This window comes from Drosophila virilis, chromosome X (genome assembly GCF_030788295.1).
Source record: "Drosophila virilis strain 15010-1051.87 chromosome X, Dvir_AGI_RSII-ME, whole genome shotgun sequence".
Taxonomy (NCBI): domain Eukaryota; kingdom Metazoa; phylum Arthropoda; class Insecta; order Diptera; family Drosophilidae; genus Drosophila; species Drosophila virilis.
In genome coordinates this window covers 21,491,899-21,512,263 of record NC_091543.1, presented here as the reverse complement: position 1 = coordinate 21,512,263, position 20,365 = coordinate 21,491,899, and the positions used below count along the sequence as shown (strand labels likewise).

Below are 20,365 nucleotides of genomic sequence, written 5' to 3'. Positions count from 1 at the left end.
AAAATCATCAAATCGCCTAATTGAAGAACCACATTATTTATATATTTATTTATTTATTTTTTTTTTTTTTTTTTTTATTTATTTATTTATTTATTAATGGTCGACAAAACGAGAGTCTTCCTCATTATTCAAAAGGTTGTACAATATAAGTATATTCTAAAAGCCTAGTTAAAGGATACAATTTTCTAAATAGCATCACCGACCGATGGAGGTGTTTTATTTGCCAGTCCGGCCAGCTGTGCCCCTTTTCACAGCTAATTTTGTCAGTGACGCTATTAGAGCCTACATCTAAGCAGAAGGTTGTAAGTAGGAAAAAAGTGATCTCAAGTGAAATTAAAAATAATCTTAATTTGCTAAATTAATAAAGAAAATACAATAAATAGGAAAAAAGAAAGTAAGAAAATTGTTAATAAAGTAAAGCAATGTAAGTTAGATAAAGAGTGTTAAGTGGATAGGACAAAGAGAAAAGTATTGGGAAATCACCGACACGGTGGGGGAAAATTTTTCAGCCTGTCCGGCTAGCTATGCCCCTGCTCATAGCTGGGAATGGTCAGCGACTTCCCGAAGGTATCCTGAAAGCAACGATTTTATTAGGGGTAGAGACAGTTCGGTAGAGAAAACGTGATGCAAACTATTATAATTTTTACATAGCACGCGAAAAGAATTGTGCATGGAACTGAAGGAATTCGTATTTGATCGATTTTCGAAGATCTTTGTGCAAATGTATCTGAAACGTGTTTCGCAATTTCCAAGGCTGAATGAACAACATTTCTAGTGGATGATAAATGCGGATCAAAGTTTGACTGAAACGGCTCCTTGATGGATAATTTGGGTCAAAGATCGTAGGCTATAGGTATCAAACCTACCTTATCTAGCATACGAAAAACGACTTACAACATTGGGAATTTTTTGTAAAACTTGCAACTTTTTGCTTTTGCAACAATCGCTTTTTATTGATTAGTTTGATTAAGTGTGCACATTGTCGCGATTGAAAGTATTTTGTATACCAGAGGTATGGTTTATTCAGTTAATAACAATTTAGGTACAATGTAGGTGAATTTGATGTCAGATTAGGGTGCATCTAATCCATGTCGTCCTCCTCAACATAGTCCCACATATCATTGGACGAATCATCTTCAAAGCCGAATATACGCTCCAGATCCTGTTCAGCATCGGCACTCACAGTATCAGCCGCAAGAAGCTCCTGATCCGGACAGGCGCTGCAGCGGCTCTCGTTAATTCCATAGTTAAGACAGTGGGCACCCACGCACTCGCAGCAGCCATCGTGGAACCAGCGATAGCTATTGGCTCCCATGCTTTCACATTGTTGCTTGCATTTGTTTGATCGAATGCAAGAGTTAACGTAAATGACAGTGCAGTTGACAATAGCAGCCGGCCTGTATCTGGGCTGATTAACAAGATTAGATTCACCTTCGATGCGCTGTTTAACGCCCAAGCGCATGGGAATGCGTATGGTGGCCCATTGGTCATCGTCCTCGGCCGTGAGTGTATCAAACAATTCGGGTACACCGTCAACATCGCCAATCTCCGACCGGAGCGTCAATGAGGTTGGAGCATCTTTGTGCTTCGGGCACATATCCAAACATCCACAGCACTCCGTGTACAGCTCGCCCAGGCAGTTCAGGCAATCCTTGCAGCAATGACAGTCATTCAGCTTACACTGACAGCTCTGGGTAAGCAGACACTTGGACACCACCGAGCCGCAGACCATTTCGTTGCAGCCATCATCGTTGGCAGCCGCCAAACCGAGTCCGATTAATATTAATACCAAGTTCAACATGTTCAGCCAAGGCTCAACCAATAATGATGTAATATGTATTATTGCGCCTCAACTTTATACGAACAGAAGAACACCTGACAATTGGTGGGCCAGGTAAATGAATTCGCAAATCCCATAGCTCTAGCTGCTCCAGGTACTAAAATAACGGGGCTGTAGCCGGGGTCTGCCATAAAAGCAATTTAAAAGAAGTTAAGCCCAGATTTGTTTGGGTAGGTAGGTGCAAAAAGAAACCGTTACAAAAGCAAAATTCAAATCCACAAATTGAAGGTAGCTCGGATCAGGCTGCACGTGACGCGTGAAATGAAATCTTAACCTATCCAAGGGTTATCACAGCAGTTATTTAATTCAAATTCATTTAGCATCTGAATGGTGGCATATCACACTACACAAGAGTATCTACACAAATTATATAATAAAGGCCATAATCCAATCAATAAACTTTGCCACATCGGCATAGATGACATATTGACTGGTACAACAGAGAACGGAATCGTTCCTCAGCGACCCTCTGGGCTCAGCGGGCAAAGCGGCGGAAACGGTCCCTCGCAGCATCCAACGATTGTTCTTAAGTATCATAAGTCCAGCGCCGCTAATGCCCGTATATATGCTGGCACCAGCGCGGCCACCATCTCTGTGGATGTCGACCAGGAACCCTGCGCAGAATGTGCGGTTCGACGAGAGGCTGCGGAAATGGGCATTGGCCTTGAAGCACACCTCATTGGAAACAATGGGCGCTCTTACAACTGTTGGTATACTGTTACTCGCATGGGACGCAGCGCCGTTTCCCGGCGCAAATGTGGATGATGAATCCTTTGAAAATTTCGTTAAATTTGTTCTATCGAAACTCCAGCCAATGACAATACCATTCTCGCCAACAATGTATTCCGTTTTGCTGGAGCCCGTCCACAGACACACTGGCTGTATAAATGTGTTGAAACTGCCAAATGATTAAATGCATACGAAATTAATGAATAGCGCTCAAGCAATGCCAGAATAGTTACCGCACTTCATCCTTGAGAATAATGACAGCTATGTCCGCGTCGTAGTTACTCAGCTGTTTGTTGTAATCAGAGTGTATATAAATACCATCGACAGGCGCTGCCAAGGAGCCATCCTCATTCCAGTTCTTAAGATTGTGCCTGCCCAAAAAGACAAGCACTTCGTTGGCCGTGTAACGCTGGTTGAACATTTGAAAACAGTGCGCCGAGCTTATGACCACGCGCGCAGAGATGAGCGTGCCACCGCACTGAAAGTTCAAGGATGTTAGATTATTAACGTAAATCGCCGCCAGCCAGGGCCAGGCACCGCGAGTTATTGACGGCATGCTGTTGCCAGTCGTGGCATTTTGCCCATCCACAAATGTATACGTGTCATCTGAGTCGAGCCCATCCTCTTCGATCTCATCCAGGACCGTGTCGCTGCCTTCGTTGTCGTAATCACCAGTAGAGCCAAAAACTGGCGAATGATCAGCGTGATCCGCACTCAATCCAAACCTATTATTGGTGGTGACACGTCCTTGTAAAGTTGATGAAAGTTTAGACATTATTTTACGTTGCCTTTGTTGAGGCAATCGAAAGCCAAGACTTTTAATAATCTTACCACAGATTTCTCCAGCTGAATGAAATGGTTTTCTGCAATGGCATTAAGACTCTAATTAATTACCATCTTATCAATGCACACGAGCGCACACGTATACACATATTATATTATATGACTGTAGAACAATTGCACTAAAAAAAAGCCAATCACAATCCAAATGCATACTTCTTGAACCGGATGTGCGGCAGGGGCTTAGAGCCGAACTCATTATTTGCTGGCAACTCCTTACCAACTACCGTTCCGAAATCCGCACCGCCTGGAGGCACCAATGTACCCGATTTTTTATCTGGTATGAAAGTAAGTTTTCGTGTATGCTCTAGCTGAATTTGAGTCATAAAAACGCTGTGATCTGCAAGAATATGAATTATGCTTGGGATCACAATCAAGTTTGTTTACAGAATGTTTGCGTACCGCCAGAACCGACACAAATAACTTGATTGTTAGCCGAAATGAGCACCAATTTGGGAGGAAAATTATGTTTTGGAAATCGAATCTTGTAAAGCACTGGCGCATTGCTTGCAAATTGTCCGCGAGTCAGCAACTCAATTTCACCAAGATAATTCTGTAAAGAGTAATCGTATTTTGAGAACATCGTTTGGCAATATTTCAAACACCCACCGTCGTCGGCTTGCCCCGCATGGAGAGCGTTACGCGAATCTGTAGAGCCTGCACATCTGGATTTCGTATGGCAGTTAAACCGAACCATTCACTGCCATCAAATCTGTACTGAAAGACCTTTGGGCACGGACTGATCGGCATGCCTTGGGCAATGGCCTTAGTAAATTGCTCGATACATATAAGAAATATTGTTGTGAAATGCACTTTCATCATCACTAGCATTTATTTATCAAGCCTTTTCCACCGATTTCGGATACACACTTACATGAGCGCGACCATCTGCATTAGGGTGGATCAATTTCTATGGGAACATTTGTAATCGGCTGTGAATTTTAGTAAACTCCCCCAAGAAACCATCATAACTGCCATTACTCTTGCAGCAATATCGAAGAACTTTGGATATTCAGCCTATCCATGCATGATAATAAATTGCACAATATGGTTTCTATGCTGCCCTTCATCTATTTTACACTACAACTTGTCGACTGTATTCTACATGCAAATTTTAAGCCACCCTAATATGCAGGCATACACGCATGTGCACACGCATATGTGTGTGTGTGTGTGTGTGTGTGTTTGTGTGTGTGGGTGTGTGTGTGGGTGTATGAATGCGAAAGCAAAACCTTTAATCTATCGAGGCGACCGCGTGCTTTTTCTTTGTTTACGTTTTGCACCCAAGAATACAAAACATATGCACATACATATGCACATACAAAGGCGTGTGCATACAAAGCGGCTTGCTTGTCAGTTTTGGCAATCATACAAAATGGATTAATATGACGCTTTTTATGCCCTACTCCAAATCGGTAAAAGCGGTTTATCTGACATTTAGGCTTTGGCATTTGCCCACATTGGATGCCATATTTGCACTTTTGAAATTTCACAAAGATCTGACAATAGCTACCGAAGTAAATGAAGAAAGCATTTCACATGGCGTTGTGCTCAGGGAGGGGGCTAAGGAGGGCGGCGCAGCAGGCGTAATCATCCGTGTGTATGTGTGGCTTTGTGCAAGTATGTGTAGCAGGAGTTCTATAATGCTTGAGAATCTGCTAAGTAGGCATATATTCCTGTTCAACATACATAGATTTCCGAGGTCGACCTAGCCATGTCCGTCCATATGTATAAGCGCAACGATCTTCCATGTGATGTGGGCAAAAGAGTTTCTAATTTTTTGACGATATGTCTCAGACTCAGTTGTGGTACGTGGTTCTCGTATAGTTCACAATTTTTGTATTACTAGCCACGTTCCCCGCAAACTTATTATATGACTCCCATAGAAACAACCAAATTTTAAATGAAGTGACTATTTATCAGAAATTTAGTTACAAAAGTTTTATACATGGATACATATAAACAAACTATTCAGCTGGTGCAGGTTCGGATGGCGGCTCTGGAGCTGGTGGCGGAGCATCCGCAGCAGGTGGTTCTGCTGGTTCAGCAACAGTTTCTTCTTTGGGTGGCTCCTGTACGGCGGTGCCTTCGGTGGGTTGAGGTGCTCCCTCGGGCGGTACAGCCGCTGGTTCTGTGGTTGCTGGAGCTTCAGTCGGCCCTGGTTCGGCCGTTTGAGTATCGCCCGGCTGCGCCTCGCCTTCTGGACCTTTAGGTGCCTCTTCCGCGGTCGCACCTTCACCTGGGGCGGACTCACTGCCTTTCTCCAACTCAGTGGACGGAGCACGTGACCCAACATTTTCTGCTTCTTGTTCCATTTGAATTTTCTTTTTCTGTAAAGGATAATAAAAATAATTATAAGTATGCTTTAGTCGGATCCGTCTACCGTCTAGGATATACCCTCAACCTTATCCTATCAAAACTAGAAGCTCAGCTCTCAAATAATACACGTTTTAAATGCTGCTGGGACCAAAAAAGGCCCCCATGAACACAATATCATAAAACTACAGTTTACTAACAGGAAAAAGGGAAAAATATCGTTCATTTGAAAAAAACTTGATCTGCATATCGGTCATTGGAACGATCTACGTTAGTAATTTGAAGTCTCTGCTGAGAACGACGCGTTTATAAGAACGGACAGACGGACTTGTGATCGGATACGCTTCCATCTGCCTGTTGCATAGATTGGCAGGGAAACCCGATTACTGATTCGGGATATAAAAATAAAATGAAATATTTTACCTTCTTGGGCTTGATCTCTGCTTCAGGCGGTATGTCATCATCCGTCTTATAGTCTTCAGGGAAGAATTTAAGTGCATCCAAGCGACCGGCTTTAATATTGCTACTACAGTAGGTAGGCTCAAATTGGACCAAAGACAGCATCGTATAAGATTGTACTTTGTTAACTTTCAGCACGAATCTGTCGCCCGATGTGGGCTCCTGAATCTCGTCATATTTAAATATAGAGTTTGTTATTAGTTTCGCCTCTCCTGGAGTATCATTAGTGAAGAAACCATATTGAGGTATATCTTCTCGGATGGTTTCTACAACTTCCATAATATCATCCCGTTTGAAAGCTTCGAATGCCATTATGATATGCGGCGGCTCTGGTGGTGGATCTGGTGGTAAGAATCCGGCAGTTTGGCTACGGAAGAACACGTAGATCAGGGCAGCATGGGTGCGACGGTTATTGGCAACCCATATAGGCGGAATCTTAACACGCTTTGTACGAGTTAGAGGCTTTGGTGGTTCTTCTTCTTCTTCCACCATCTCTTCCTCGCTAGCAACGTTATCGTCAAGACCCAAATCTAAATCGAATGCCATGCCGGGGAATGCTGGCTGGGCAGCTTGTACCACCTCTTCTTCTTCACTAGCCTCTTCCTCGCCATCGTCCTCTCCCGCCTCTTGATCCTTTCGAGACTCGTCCTGCAGGCGAAGAGCAGATTTTGATTTTTCAGCTGCTTTTCTTTCGGCAGCCTTTATTCTGGCCTCTTCTTCTGAACTAATTTCCTCAACCCAAATTTCTCCCTCTGAAAAAAAATAAATAGTTTTAAAACTTTTCATAAATATTTCAGATCTCTCAAACGCAAACCTTCGACTTCCACCTCGAATTTCACCTTCAAAGGTGATATAATTGGCGGAATAGGATGTGGTACATTAATTTCCTCATCCGGCGGGGCAACTCTTTCCTTTGTTAGTTCATGCGCATAGGTTGCAAGGACATGTGGTATAGGCCCAGAGGACTCGTCTATTTTCCAGAAGCACACAAGCAATTCCTTGCCATCCAGTTGCTCGATAACGTCAGGGGACAACGGATTCTTGCAAGCATAGTTAATGATATCAAAATCTGCTGCACACACTTCGAGATACTTTCGGTCTTTGCATTGCATTTTGAGATGTTCAGCTGGCTCTGAAAGCTTTTTAAACATATCCCGGGATACTTGTGGTCCAAAAACAGTCACACCAATATCAGGCAAATTTTCCATTATTATATCTGTACAATGATTCAGATAATCAATTTTTTTCTTATGCTGCTTTTCCCGCTCAATGCGTTCAGCCTTTTCAATTGCCTCCATTTTGACCTTAAGTGCTTCAGCCTCAACCGGCTGAAGATCTGCAATGCCGTAGGTTGGTCGTGAAACATTTTGTAACGCCTTTTCAAGCTCCTTCAGTATAACGGACACTAATTTTGGTGCATCTGACCCATAGAAAATATTTACAGCCCTGCCGTTCTAAAATGACAAAACATAAGTTTCTGTACTGTAGAGAAAGTAATCGAATCGAAAGAGCAGAAACTATATAAGAAAAATATAACTTACTACAGCAAAAAGCCATGTAGGTTCACTTTTTTTGTTGAACCGCTTTAGAGCTGTCACAGTATCAGATTTGCACTATAAATATACTTCAATTAGTAACTATTATATTGCTAAGCAACTACTTACAATTGCCAGGTGCATGTTATCACCTCCCATTTCGAGTTTTACTCTACGCAAGGTACCCAGCATTCCAAGACATGGGCCACACCAATCTGAGTAGACTTCCAAGACTGCAAAGAAGAAAGATAAGTGTATGCTTACCTAAAATTAAATACCAGCAATACTGAGCAATCCTGGGCGGGCCAAAAATTTGTCCAGTTCTTCGTCAGTTTTGATTTCACTCTGTAACTGTTGCGCTCCTCCTCTCCTTGCCATGGTCTGTTCGGGTTACGTACAGACTCATACATATGCAATTTAAAATCCAAATATTTTATAAAATTTTCATAAAAAAGCCAAATTTTTGTTAAAATGTAGCATATTGTTAGTTGAATATTGTGCTATAAACAATTTTTGTCATTATGCCTAGCAGCTCTACAATTTTTCAAAGAAGTATTGATCAAACAATTTTGTCTCTAGAACCAGAAGGGCAGAAAGGCTTAACGCATTGGCATGGATTAAAGAACGCATACATTCAGTTTATCTGCATCATAATAAATTAGTTAACCACATATTTATTTAAATAAAACATAGTTTTTCTTTACTTAAGTATTATCGAGTACTTACACATTGCATAACAAAGTTGTACATTCTGGTTATACATATTTTATATAATACTTAATAATTTAAAAAAAAAAAAAAACAAGTGTGCTCTAATCGGGTATGCCCAACTAGGAGATACCGTTTACCCAGAGTCAAGCTTCTCTAACAAACATTCCTTCTTTACATTAACACGTGTTCACCTGCTGCAGCGGCTGTGCTACTACCTTCATCCCCCCACACTGTAGGAAATGCATTTTTGAATATCTTCGGTGTTTTCAGTCCGATCTATATCAAATGTTCAGGACTTGAATATGGCACCCAAATGTGAGGTTAAACCAACGCGCAAGGGTATTCCTTCAAACAATTTAACTTTGATAGTGAGGGGAGGGGGACATGAATTATTCCACGCATAGAACAATTAATGCCGAATATATCTACGAGCTAGCTTCAAAACGCAAATGGCAAATGACAGGAGTTACTGATAATTTAACGCGTTCAAATTTGAAGACTAATTTTTTAAGTCAACGTGTGCATGCAGAAAGACAGACGGACCCGGCTAGATTGACCTAACAATTAAAGCTGATCAAAAATATACATATATACTTTATAGGGTCGGAGAAGCTTTCTTCTGCCTGTTACACACAGGCCCGATGTTCGTGCTTTGGGTATTGGGTAAAAAATGAGTTTTTGCAACTACGAATTGTTCACGTCCTTTCTTAAATTACTATATACATATATAAACAAAAGTTAACATTAATGATACATGCACGTACGCACAGAGACATATAACTCATGCTCTTTATCGCACAGATATGCCATTAATTGTGATTACGTTATTGGATACTGGCTCTGGCTCGTATACTTCATCATTTGTGCGCATCTCGTAAGGTGCATCATAAAACTGTTCATTTGGTATTTGGTCGTAAATGTTTTCTGCAAATACATTTATAATTAATTTAATTATTTATGTTAATTGTAAATTAAACTCTACTCACCCGAGCGACTGCTTACTCGTTCACCGTCCCCAGTGTTGTCGTTGTTCCGGACTCCTCGATGCCCAGCTCCGCCTTGAAATGTGTTGAAGGTCGCGGATGGGTTGTTGTCCATGTGCATGCGATTGTTTGCCTCTAGCGTAGAATATGACATTACGGCGGCATTGCGCTCATCTTTTGTTTCGGCTGCCTGAATGTTTTCTGTATTTTTCACGGGCCTAGCCTTGTTCCGATACAAGAATATAAGGCCAAAGATCACGAGCAACGCTACAATAACAGTAGCGCCAATGGCAACTCCTGTACCCAGTTCAGAACTTTCTTGTCCCTCCACAGTTGCCAGTTCACAATGCGGCTGCTTGCCACTCCAAGCCCCATCCTCGGTGCATTTCCGCAGATACTGACCGACCCTTTGGTAGTTTGGTATGCAGTGATATTCGGCAGAGCCGCCGTAAAGTGTGGAATCGTTGACCACAATTACACGACCATTGTCAATGGATAACGGCCGTCCGCAGTCAACAGCTGTTTATTGACAATTGTCACACGTCAATATATATTTTATGCGTTTAAACCCATAATACTTACGTCTACATGTTGGACTCTTGCCCGCCCATTTGCCATTTTTTTGACAGATGCGTGTATCATTGCCAACCAAAATGCGACCCTTTGCACACTTAAAGATAGCCACCGAGCCAACGGCGCGAGTGTCTGCCTCCACAATTAAACTATCACTTACATTGGGCATATCACAGACAACCTCAACGCATTTTGGAGCCTCGTGGCTCCAATTGCCATGCTCTGTACACAATCGTCGTGAGACGCCATTGAGTTTGTAATTTGCATTACATTCGTAAAGGACTGCGGCTCCATAGTAAGTGGCATTGGTAGCCAACGTCACCTTACCGTTAGTTATATTTTCTGGCGCCCCACACTCCACATCTGTGAAGTTAAACAATTTGCTTGTTTTAGCTCTATCGATATTTATCTTACAATTTCATTATACTTACATACACACTCTGGTCTTATGCCGCTCCACTGCCCGTTATCCGTACAGGTAGCCAAGGCCTCGCCAACCATTTTGTACCCACGCTCACAGCGGTATTTCGCCAGCGCTCCAATTCTGAAAAGTCAACGAGTTAATTACAGTTCAACAGTATTAAATAGAAGTAAGAATTCGAAAAGAATAGATATAAGTTTCACAATATAATTTTGCGATTATCAATATTCCTGTCGACACACATCATTGATTCTTGATCAAAAAGGCACATAATATAACCGCACTCGACACAACTTACTTGTACGTCTGTGCTGTATTTTGTGTGGAATCCGCGGTGCGTATAAGAGTACGTCCGTACATTCGGTCATTGCCGGTAACAGACAAAAGGCTATGTGTGGGCAGCGTCGGTTCGTGACATCGAATTTCTAAGGGACATAGACAATGGTTAATTTATATAATATACAATAATTCAACATATATATAATCCTACCTTCACATTTGGGACTGGAATCGCTCCAGATGCCTGATTCCAGGCATTTACGTTTCAGCACTCCGCTTAGCTTGTGTGATTGCGCGCAGCTAAAGACCACCTCGGAGCCGACGTGAGTTGTATTTGACACATATTTGATGGAGCCAAACGGTATGGGCAATATGGAGCCACAGTCGATATCTAAAAGAATTTTAATTAAGTTACATTACAATTACTCACAAATACACTTACATTCACAGTAGGGCGCATCGGAACTCCATTCTCCTGTATCCAAGCATTCAAGAACTGGGTTTCCATGCATAATGTAACCAGGATCGCAGTTGTATTGTATTTTAGAGTGTACATTGTAATCATATCCAATGACAAAGGTGCCGGCTGGTACTTGTGGCGTTTCACATGTTACAAGCTCGCAAACTGGTGCTTCGCCAGACCATTTTCCATCTCTTGTACAGTACAGATCCGACGGCCCGTCTAACCAGTGATCCTCATCACACTCGTACTTGACAATAGAATCAACCGTCGTTGTACCGTTCACTAGAATGGATATGCCCCGATCTGGACGAGCGGGCGCACCGCAGTCGACAAACCGACACGACGGCGTTTTACTAGACCAATCACCTCCCAATCCACATGAGATTATCTGTACACGAATAAAAAATGATGTATTTGAACTGACACCGCATCCAATGAAATTTAATATTTACCGCTTCTCCGACAAGCACATATCCCGGATCACACACATACGTGGCAGTGGACCCGGCCCGCTTGTCAGTGAAGTGCACGTTGCCGCCAGTAATCGCTTGTGGATCAGGACACCAGTCCACCAAGCACTCTGGCTGCTTGCCATTCCAGCCTTCCTCCAAACATGTTCGATTCTCGTTACCAATTAGCGTGTAATTCTCATGGCAGCTATAGGTAGCAACCACTCCATAGCTGGTGCGTTCCTCGGACAGGTGTATAGAACCGAATTTCAGCTCGGGTAATGCACCGCAGTCAACATCTACATAGTTGTTATTTAAACTCGGTACGCAACCTCTGATAAGTTACTCACATTTACATGTCGGCGCTGCTCCGCTCCATGTGCCATCTGGCTTGCATTCGCGCTCTGCATAGCCCAGAAGCGAATGGCCCTTTGGACAATCGTATTGTATTTTCTCCCCCAATGTAAATTTTTTCCCCAACACGGTTGTGTTTTGCCGCGCATCCGGCGAGCCGCAGGACAACGGTGCTAAAACAGATATGCACGTTAGACTATATATAATTATATGTTCTGAGATGCGACATACAGTGCTGACATATGAAATGGAGATAGTCCAGATTGCAGCCCACATCATTCCAGAGCCAATTTCGGCCACCATCGAAGACTACACAGTTCTGCTCTCCGTTGTAATTATTCGGCTGATCCTTACCCCACGCTGGCTTCTGCACTATTTCGCCTGTTAATAGAATAGCATACGTTATTTACCTTTAAATGCGTGGATAATAATATTTGCGTACCATTAACCCATTGCCAAGTCCGGGATGTAATGCCCGGTTCCTTTTGTGCGCCAATCCAAACCAATTGCGGCTTTAGTTCTGTTTTTCGACGCTCCAATTCCGATAGAATGTATTGGCTTGTAGCGCCACGAAAGTCGTGAACCAAGTTACCACCTGAGGCAAAACAGTGCTGTTAGTTAACATGTATTATCGATAGGTTATATTTTATGCAACAGTGCAACTTGCCTGTTTGCTTGCAAATGCTTTGAGCTTTTTCAAAGCTTTCGCCTTTCGTAATATGAAAGTCGTAGCATGTCTTGGAAAATGTCGTTACTACGGTATCCACCCCGATTTTGGGGCTTAGACAGCGATCCACGGAAAATTCATCATTGGTAAATGTCTCTACTTCGCACAGGCTTAGGCTGCCCTCAACACCAACCAGCTGAATGGCCACATACTGACCAACAAGCGGTCTAGCACAGGTGAAAGTCTTCACAATGCCTTCATCTAATGTGCCTGGGTACCAGGCGCAAAGGGGATTCCGCTGCAGATCCGCGCTGCTATTGCCCACTCGTATCTCCAAATCCTGCAGCGGCTGATGCCCACAGCAACCGCGCGTGGTAATGCGTACCACATGTACAGCCTGCGGCACCAAAAGATCCACACGCCACCAAGGAGACGGCTCCTTTTGTGTTTCCGAGCATTCTTGCCCATCGGGATTCTGCAAGAGAGACTCGTGTCACATGCAAAGCTTTGTTTGTCTGGCAAATGTGCTGTGATTACCTTATTGCCAGGCTTTCCATCATTCGCATAGCTGGCAGGACCACTGCGCGTGTAGGAGCTTTGGTTAACCGGCTTGCGGTAGGCCACATTGACGCCACAAAAGGGCAGCTCTCGCTCCCAGCCTTTGTGGGGATCACACTTAACGGTGGGCGAGCCAAACAGCTCGTAACCAGCATCACATGTGTAATGTGCCTCTGATATGCCACTCTCGCCGGTCACTGTGCGAACTTTGGCATTAAGTGGCACTGCCGGCGGACCACAAACTAAAAGTAAATACAAAAACAATTATATATATATTTGTTGTTTAGTTTCTGTGATTTGATGACAAGTTTTTTATTTTTATACGATTTTTCATTTGCTTCGCTCGTGGTTTCTGGTTTTGGTGCCTTAATATCACGACAAGCGTCATCAAATGATATTGTCTTTGAATTTAATCACAAAAGATCCATGACCTAGAGCGAGTCAATCAAAATAATCGTATATTTCTTTTTTACCTAAGATGTTCAATTCCTTTCATTTCATCAGTTATATTCTTCTTTCAAGCACAAATTTATACGTATTTATATTTAGTACACTAATCCAAGAGTCCAAGAGCAAGAGCCCTTAAACTGCTTCAAGCATCTTTTCTTATCGCCCGGTTGGCTTCAAAGTCAGATTGCAAGATCTTTGTGAAGATCACCTGAGAAGTTTCTCACACCTGTGGTCCATGATTTGGTGGGTGAAGTTTCCCGCTCAAACTCATATCCAAGGATCTTTACAAGAATTCACTTGAAGATTTTGTGAAAATTCATTTGATTGACAATTGCGTCTCTCTTGGACAGAAATTGTGTACTAATGATTGTCTGATGATAAGGGTTAATTACGGGCTATATATTTTAGAATTTTTGTTGGCTATTGGCTTATGTGTACATTGGTGAATGTATTTTTTTTGGTACATAAATATGTGCATTTCAAGATATTATTATATGTATTTAGGCGCAAAATAATCCGCATTTCGCAGTTTCTGCTAAAATGATGTTATTAAGAGCAGTTTGGTACTGTTAAAAATAAAATCAGCTGTAAGTTAACAGAAATTGGCGGTTGTCAATTCAAACAAAGTGTATACCCTTTTACAAATGGGTATACGAAAGGACATCTAAACGGATGAAGAAATATTTATGCATTTGCCTGTAATACACATTATATAACTCAAATTATAGTATAATTAATGTTATCATCAATGCTATCAGATGAGCGGCAGAAAAAAAAGGAAAAACAAACATAAACACATGGTAAATCCGAATCTAGCCCAGTGATATACAAAGAATGGGTTGTCAAAGATGTAAGTTGCGAATTCTTTAATGCATTATAATGATTGTCAGAGTTTCAGAACATGATTCAAAAGATGATGCAGTAAAGCTACTTTACTTTATATTTTAAGAACTAAACTTTTTTCTTTTTGCTTAAAACAAAGTTGTGTATGAGGCTTATAGCCAGTTTTAAACAAACAAGTTTTAACGCCATTGACGCATAAAAAACTTGGCAATCACGAGCTTCACCATTCGCCTAACTTATCTGCATGTTGCAACTATAAACGGCACTTAATCTTTGGTCTTATGAAAATGTCCAAGTATTTCGCATTTATTTCAGACTTCAATTATTGAACTACTTTCGAGCCTTTGGAAATAAGTATATAAGACGGTAGTCTTAAACCGCTTTCCAGCTAAATGAAAATTGCTATAAAAAAATTAATTTGTCAGTTGGTATGAAAACAGCCGAAAGCGTTAATCTCATCCCATATGAATTTTCATAAACATAATTGAAAATTAATTTCCAGCCGAACCTTTGAGAAAGTACTACACAAACTTTTTCCGAGATTTTTTCACATTTGCGGTTGGCAATTCCCCAAAAGCCTGTCTTCACGTGACATAAGGTAAATCCAGTAAAAAACAAGTCAATTTCCGCTTCTTAACTCTTTCAGTTTAGGTTGCGCATTATTCACCAATGTGAAAAATGTGTATACAGAATAGCGAACAATCTTCATATTGTAGAAAACTTTCTAAAATGATTGAATTTATTTTCCCTAATTGGTTAAATTAAAATGTCTTAGTCTTAAGACAAAACAAAAAATACATGCCGTATTCAGAAACCTATTAAAAGTCCAGCCATACACACATTTACCTACATGTCTAGCTGCCTAGTTTAGAGCTATGCATTATTTGTGTGGGTGTTTTTCGGTTTTCGGTTGGGTTTCGTTTGTATTCCGTGGTATAAGAACACATTCTCAAAATTAAAATTTGCATATACATGTATGTAATATATTCTTTTATGCTTTGGGTTCTTTCACATGGACCATGATTTATAAACGAACAATTTAATTTTCAACTTGAAAAATGTTCTCACAATGCTTCAAATTTAAACACGATTGTTAGTTAGTACATATACTTATATGTGTGTATGCCAGTGTATACCAACAACATTTACTATTCAGATTTTGCCATAATTAAGAATAAAACTCCCATTATTGTTCAACGGCATGCCCAGCTACCTATATTACATAATTTTAGACCAATGGGCACAGGCCGACACCATCCACCCGGATCGGGTACACTGAATACTCCTTAGCAATGTTGGAATTTTACAATGTCCGACTAGCTTGCTTTTCTTCTTGCTTATCATCCATCTATAAACGCAACGTTTTTGGCGCTTTTGAAGTTAGAGTTTTGAAATTTAAAATATATATCTATTGTCTGATGGAAAAGCAAGTGTTTAATTGCCCACAGGGGGCAAGTGGCAAGGAGTATCTTCCAGACTTATCATGATTTTATCCAATCAATATTCGTTGAAGTCACAGTATCAGACTTTATACTTAAAATGCATGGAGAACTTTTATTTTCTGACATAAGATATAATATTTACGCAATGGACAGGGTATAGTGCATTCGGTTGCACTCGACTGAAACTCTATTCTTGTGGTTATCTTCACTTCTAATATTTTGGGACATGACGGATCAGTTGTTAGTTAAGGTTTATGAATGTAGGCGTCCTTTGGCTGAGACTCGAATACTTTAAAGTGTATATGTCAGAAATATATAATATAATATTCTGCTCGCTGATATTTATTTGTTTCTTAATGGTTTCGTTTGGCTTGGCTTGGTATTTAAGTTGTTCGGAGCTTGTGCGATATTTGCAAATGTTGTTGGTGTTCCAGATGCTGATGTCAGGTGTCTCCCTTTTCAAAGTAGCAATTGCAAAGTGTTGCTAACTTCAATGATTTTTTTTTGCTACCCAAGAGCCGTATAAAAAGCAGTTATTGTTATTAGACTACAATCGCCTTTATCCGGTTTTACCAGTATTTATGATACCCATACTTATATGAGTTTTGCCTTATATATTATGCGTCTCATAATAACAAGAAAGAATGGCTTTCTTCCGTGCGCCGAACACTAAATGCCCTTGTACACATCTTTAATGAACTACTTAACTTAATTCGTGTAACTTCACGAAGATAGATTTAAGGCTGAAAAATCAGTCTGCATATGAACAGAACAACAGACATACGGACATGACTAAAGCGAGCTCTAATTCTTGATACAAAAATGAGTTCTTAATCAATATATCCAAACAAGTCGACAAGAGTATAAAAACTGTTATTTACAGTTAGCATTAGAAATTGCCTTGTTTATTTTTATACTCGTTCACATGGTATAAAGAGCATATTGATGATTTGTACAATATCTATTTTTCTGTTTAGTTAATAAACCTTGTTGGTCGCAGTATTTCTCCCCGCTAATACGTTATTATTATTATCATTATTATCATTATTATTATTATTATTATTATTATTATTATTATTATTATTATTATTATTATTATTATTATTATTATTATTATTATTATTATCATTATTATTATTATTATTGTAATTATTATTATTATTATTATTATTATTATTATTATTATTATTATTATTATTAATATTATTATCACTTTCATTATTATTATTATTATTAAGTATTACAAAATCTTAGTTAGTTTATAAATATTTGAATACATGTCATTTATTAGAGTCTGAACATAAGAAATCGGAGGGCGTTCAATAATAATAATCATAGTGATGCAAATCCAGCGCACAATTTAAATATGCTATATGGAAAAATTGTCTGTATAGATATACCTTTCGATTTAAAAAAAATAAGTAAAAAAATATACCAGAAAATCATAGAGTTCACTCAAATTTGTGTCGTAACTTTTAAACTCGATATAAAATTCTTATATATAGACACAAATATGGTTTTAAACAACATTTTTTACTGTGTGGTGAGTGGCTCAATCAACGGGTTTCTGTAATTATAAGCGTACCCGAAAGCAAATGGGATATGTTGCAGTCGGTTGTAACCGACTGCGCAATACTTTGCTCGATCCTTACAGCTTATCAGTAGGCTTTATCCCGAATTATAGAAGATATTGATATCTGTGATTTTCCACTTCTCCAGGGGCGTAGTCAATTAATCTTAACGCTTTAATAGACGCAATCTTTCATTTATGTAATGTTATGTTATGTTTTCTGATCCTTTCACTTTCGAGTACATATAAGCTATCTGCACATTTGCTAACTAGGGCAGGCAGCCTGTGTGATAGGAATACATCTGCATTCCTATATGACAAAACAGGCGGATAAAAAACTTACATGTATATGGTATTTATAAACATATCACACATATCACGGGTGAATGTAATATTTAAAACTCGTAACAGCGAAATTAAAGAGTCGGTAAACTCAGTAGCTCAGCAATTATATTTGCTAATTTCATTTATTAACCAATCTGAACTATTTAAAAAAGTAAAAGAAAGTTGTGTAAATGAATTACTTCAAAGGAGTAATACCCGATCCTAGAGTCGACCTAGCCAAGTGGGAGTTTTGCATTCTTGTAGATTCGCTTGTTGATCAACATTATATTATAATCTTAATGCTAATGTTATGAATGAATTTGCTGGCAAGGAACTTACTGTGGCAACTCCCGGATGTAATTAGCGTCATCATCATCATAATCAGCATTATGGTTGGAGGGAATGTATGTTTTGAAAAGGCCATGGCTCTTTGAAAAACGTTTTCCAGTCGAGGTGCAACCGAGACGAACAATAACCTGCGGCAAAAGCAAAACATTGTTTGCTTTTTGCTGTTATTAGCTGTTGATTAGTGGGGGTATTTACAGTTGTAGCATCACATATGATCACCATATGCATACAAATGCCTATTTTTTTATGTGTTTATGTATGTACTTATATAATTGCATGTGCAGCATATGTATAAATGCATATATTCAATTAATATTCACATGTATGTGAGTACAAGCCGTGAGCTGCTGTCTTACACTCGTCAGATTTTCATTTTGCATTCACATTGAATTTTCACTGCTTAATCATGAAAATGTGTATGAATACATGTTCATCTATGTATGTACGTATTGGTGTACAAAACAAATGCATTTCATCATTAAAAATCACAAAAACCGGGCAATGACTCTGAAGCAAAAACTTTACGAAGCCTAAATCAGTCATACCGTATGACGGAATGATGCATATAAATATGTGGAAAGCAGATACATGCATACCTATTAGATATCATATGGACATAAGGTACGAATATTGCACTAGTTTGTAAACGATAGTACTTTTTACTGAGTGGTATTAACAAATAATGTCTTTGTTTTCATTGGCTGCTCTCGTATTAATATGCAGCACTTCGACCTCTTTCAAGGCTTCATTTGCGTTTTGTTTGCTTGGCTAACTTGGCCTGGAGCATGTTGCCTATTGTCGAACGATTGCTTTATTAGGTGTGTTATGATACATTTTAACAGTTAAGAGTGCTCTAGTCGAAAGTGACCGACTAGAAGTTACCCTAAAGCCCAGAAGAATTTGAACTTTCTGCATGCATACACAAAAACACAATTTCACTCGCGCGCAAAAGCACAGCCTTAGGTTTGTTCATTGCTAATGAGATCAGAGGGGGTGAGAGTCCAAAAAGTGTTTCTAGCTCCTCTGACGAAAACTTAAAAAACCATATTTATCAATATTCTGAAAATTGCGAAAGATATATGTGGGAATATGTATTGCATTTTTAGATTTCGAAATCCATCGTCAACAATATCGATATGCCTAATGGGGTCGAAACTGCATATACACTTGCCTAAACTATTATACCCTTCTTGTACCCAATTTCAATGTGTACAGGGTATACAAATTTGTATGGTGAACGCTAAATGTTCAGTGTGCTGAGAGGAGAATTTCGGTGGCCGGTTTCTCCAATCTCATAAGCAACTTTCGTTACGTCCAGTATCTTTCACTAGTTATCGGTGGTAGCAGCCAATGCTGTTTCTGGTGTTTTGTGTCTGTGGCATTAATTGCTACTGGCTAAATAGCAACAAATATTTGGTTCATTAGTTTTTAGCTAGTGTCTTATAAAATTCGAGATTCGATGTGTTAATTGAATCCATATGAGAAAGTACAATGCGCTCAAATCGAATTAGAACTGTTCAACCACGAAAACGCACACAGTCAGTTAAAAATAATCCCGATTCGAGTTTTTTATGTCACATACACACGAAAATATATATGCACAACAGATACAAATGAATTTTTCGTACATATACATATGCATATTTATGATTATACCATTTACATATATGGCCAGAATTATTGATTTCGCTTTCTGGAAATGTTCTGCTTTTACTATCCACAATATTATGAGTGGGAGTTAAAGTTGTTTCATTTACTCGTGAAAAAATGCACAATAAAAAAAAAAAATGTATTAAACAAAAAAGATACTTTTTGGCTTGAGCAGCAACTTTTAAATAAATGGTTATCTATGATTGTGAATTTATTTCATGTGCATACGATATGCGATCTAAATTTATATAAATGTATGTATATATACGAAAGTAATAGTATATACACACACATACACATATATGTATATATATGTATAAATGTTATATATATATATATATATATATATATAAATTGTTAACGGAGTTCGCTGTTGCCAAACACAACACACAAAAACGCGATCCGATCCGTACGCCTGACACGTCTGCTTGGAATGAAAGTTGACTTATAACTGGTTTTAAGCTGGCGCTTTGCTTACAGAAGTTCGCAGCAGTGCGCGTGTGCACCGACGACCGACCACCGTCACCATAAGGTTGATTGGTTCGCTGGCTGCTCGGTTGG

The 20,365-nt window shown here is 39.6% G+C and overlaps 4 protein-coding genes and 1 long non-coding RNA gene across 9 annotated transcripts in view; 1 reads left to right on the top strand and 4 right to left on the bottom strand.

Annotated features, from left to right (window-relative positions):
• The window catches only part of LOC138911379 (uncharacterized), a 49,336-nt gene that overhangs the window by 11,696 nt on the left and 17,275 nt on the right, over positions 1–20,365 (top strand). The gene's annotated exons all lie outside the window — the stretch shown is intronic.
• On the bottom strand, positions 989–1,837 carry tsg (twisted gastrulation). The gene has a single exon (XM_002055498.3). It carries the CDS (start codon positions 1,799–1,801, stop codon positions 1,082–1,084), a length of 720 nt encoding a protein of 239 aa, XP_002055534.1. The 5' UTR covers positions 1,802–1,837; the 3' UTR covers positions 989–1,081.
• Positions 2,118–4,290, bottom strand: gd (gastrulation-defective). 2 transcript variants are annotated; one of them, XM_070209498.1, is made up of 7 exons: positions 4,019–4,290; positions 3,812–3,962; positions 3,566–3,749; positions 3,401–3,432; positions 2,803–3,316; positions 2,665–2,738; positions 2,423–2,611 (listed from the first exon to the last, which is right to left on the bottom strand). In XM_070209498.1, exons 1-7 carry the CDS (start codon positions 4,238–4,240, stop codon positions 2,559–2,561), a joined length of 1,230 nt encoding a protein of 409 aa, XP_070065599.1. In that variant the 5' UTR covers positions 4,241–4,290; the 3' UTR covers positions 2,423–2,558. The 2 variants fall into 2 exon arrangements, with proteins under 2 accessions (XP_015026366.1, XP_070065599.1); XM_015170880.3 differs by having other exon boundaries at positions 2,118–2,738.
• LOC6631428 (fibrous sheath CABYR-binding protein) lies at positions 5,307–8,218 on the bottom strand. The gene is made up of 6 exons (XM_002055500.4): positions 8,007–8,218; positions 7,849–7,952; positions 7,726–7,797; positions 6,999–7,638; positions 6,149–6,936; positions 5,307–5,739 (listed from the first exon to the last, which is right to left on the bottom strand). The coding sequence occupies exons 1-6, from the start codon at positions 8,095–8,097 to the stop codon at positions 5,377–5,379; spliced, it is 2,058 nt and encodes a 685-aa protein (XP_002055536.1). The 5' UTR covers positions 8,098–8,218; the 3' UTR covers positions 5,307–5,376.
• Positions 8,393–20,061, bottom strand: fw (CUB and Sushi multiple domains furrowed). 4 transcript variants are annotated; one of them, XM_070210069.1, is made up of 15 exons: positions 19,811–20,061; positions 18,146–18,325; positions 13,157–13,419; positions 12,620–13,094; positions 12,395–12,547; positions 12,184–12,333; positions 11,949–12,125; positions 11,602–11,897; positions 11,129–11,537; positions 10,898–11,077; positions 10,706–10,832; positions 10,418–10,530; positions 9,996–10,349; positions 9,417–9,932; positions 8,393–9,354 (listed from the first exon to the last, which is right to left on the bottom strand). In XM_070210069.1, the coding sequence occupies exons 2-15, from the start codon at positions 18,300–18,302 to the stop codon at positions 9,221–9,223; spliced, it is 3,504 nt and encodes a 1,167-aa protein (XP_070066170.1). In that variant the 5' UTR covers positions 18,303–18,325; positions 19,811–20,061; the 3' UTR covers positions 8,393–9,220. The 4 variants fall into 4 exon arrangements, with proteins under 4 accessions (XP_070066170.1, XP_070066172.1, XP_070066175.1 ...); XM_070210071.1 differs by having other exon boundaries at positions 18,146–18,315; XM_070210074.1 differs by having other exon boundaries at positions 18,146–18,282.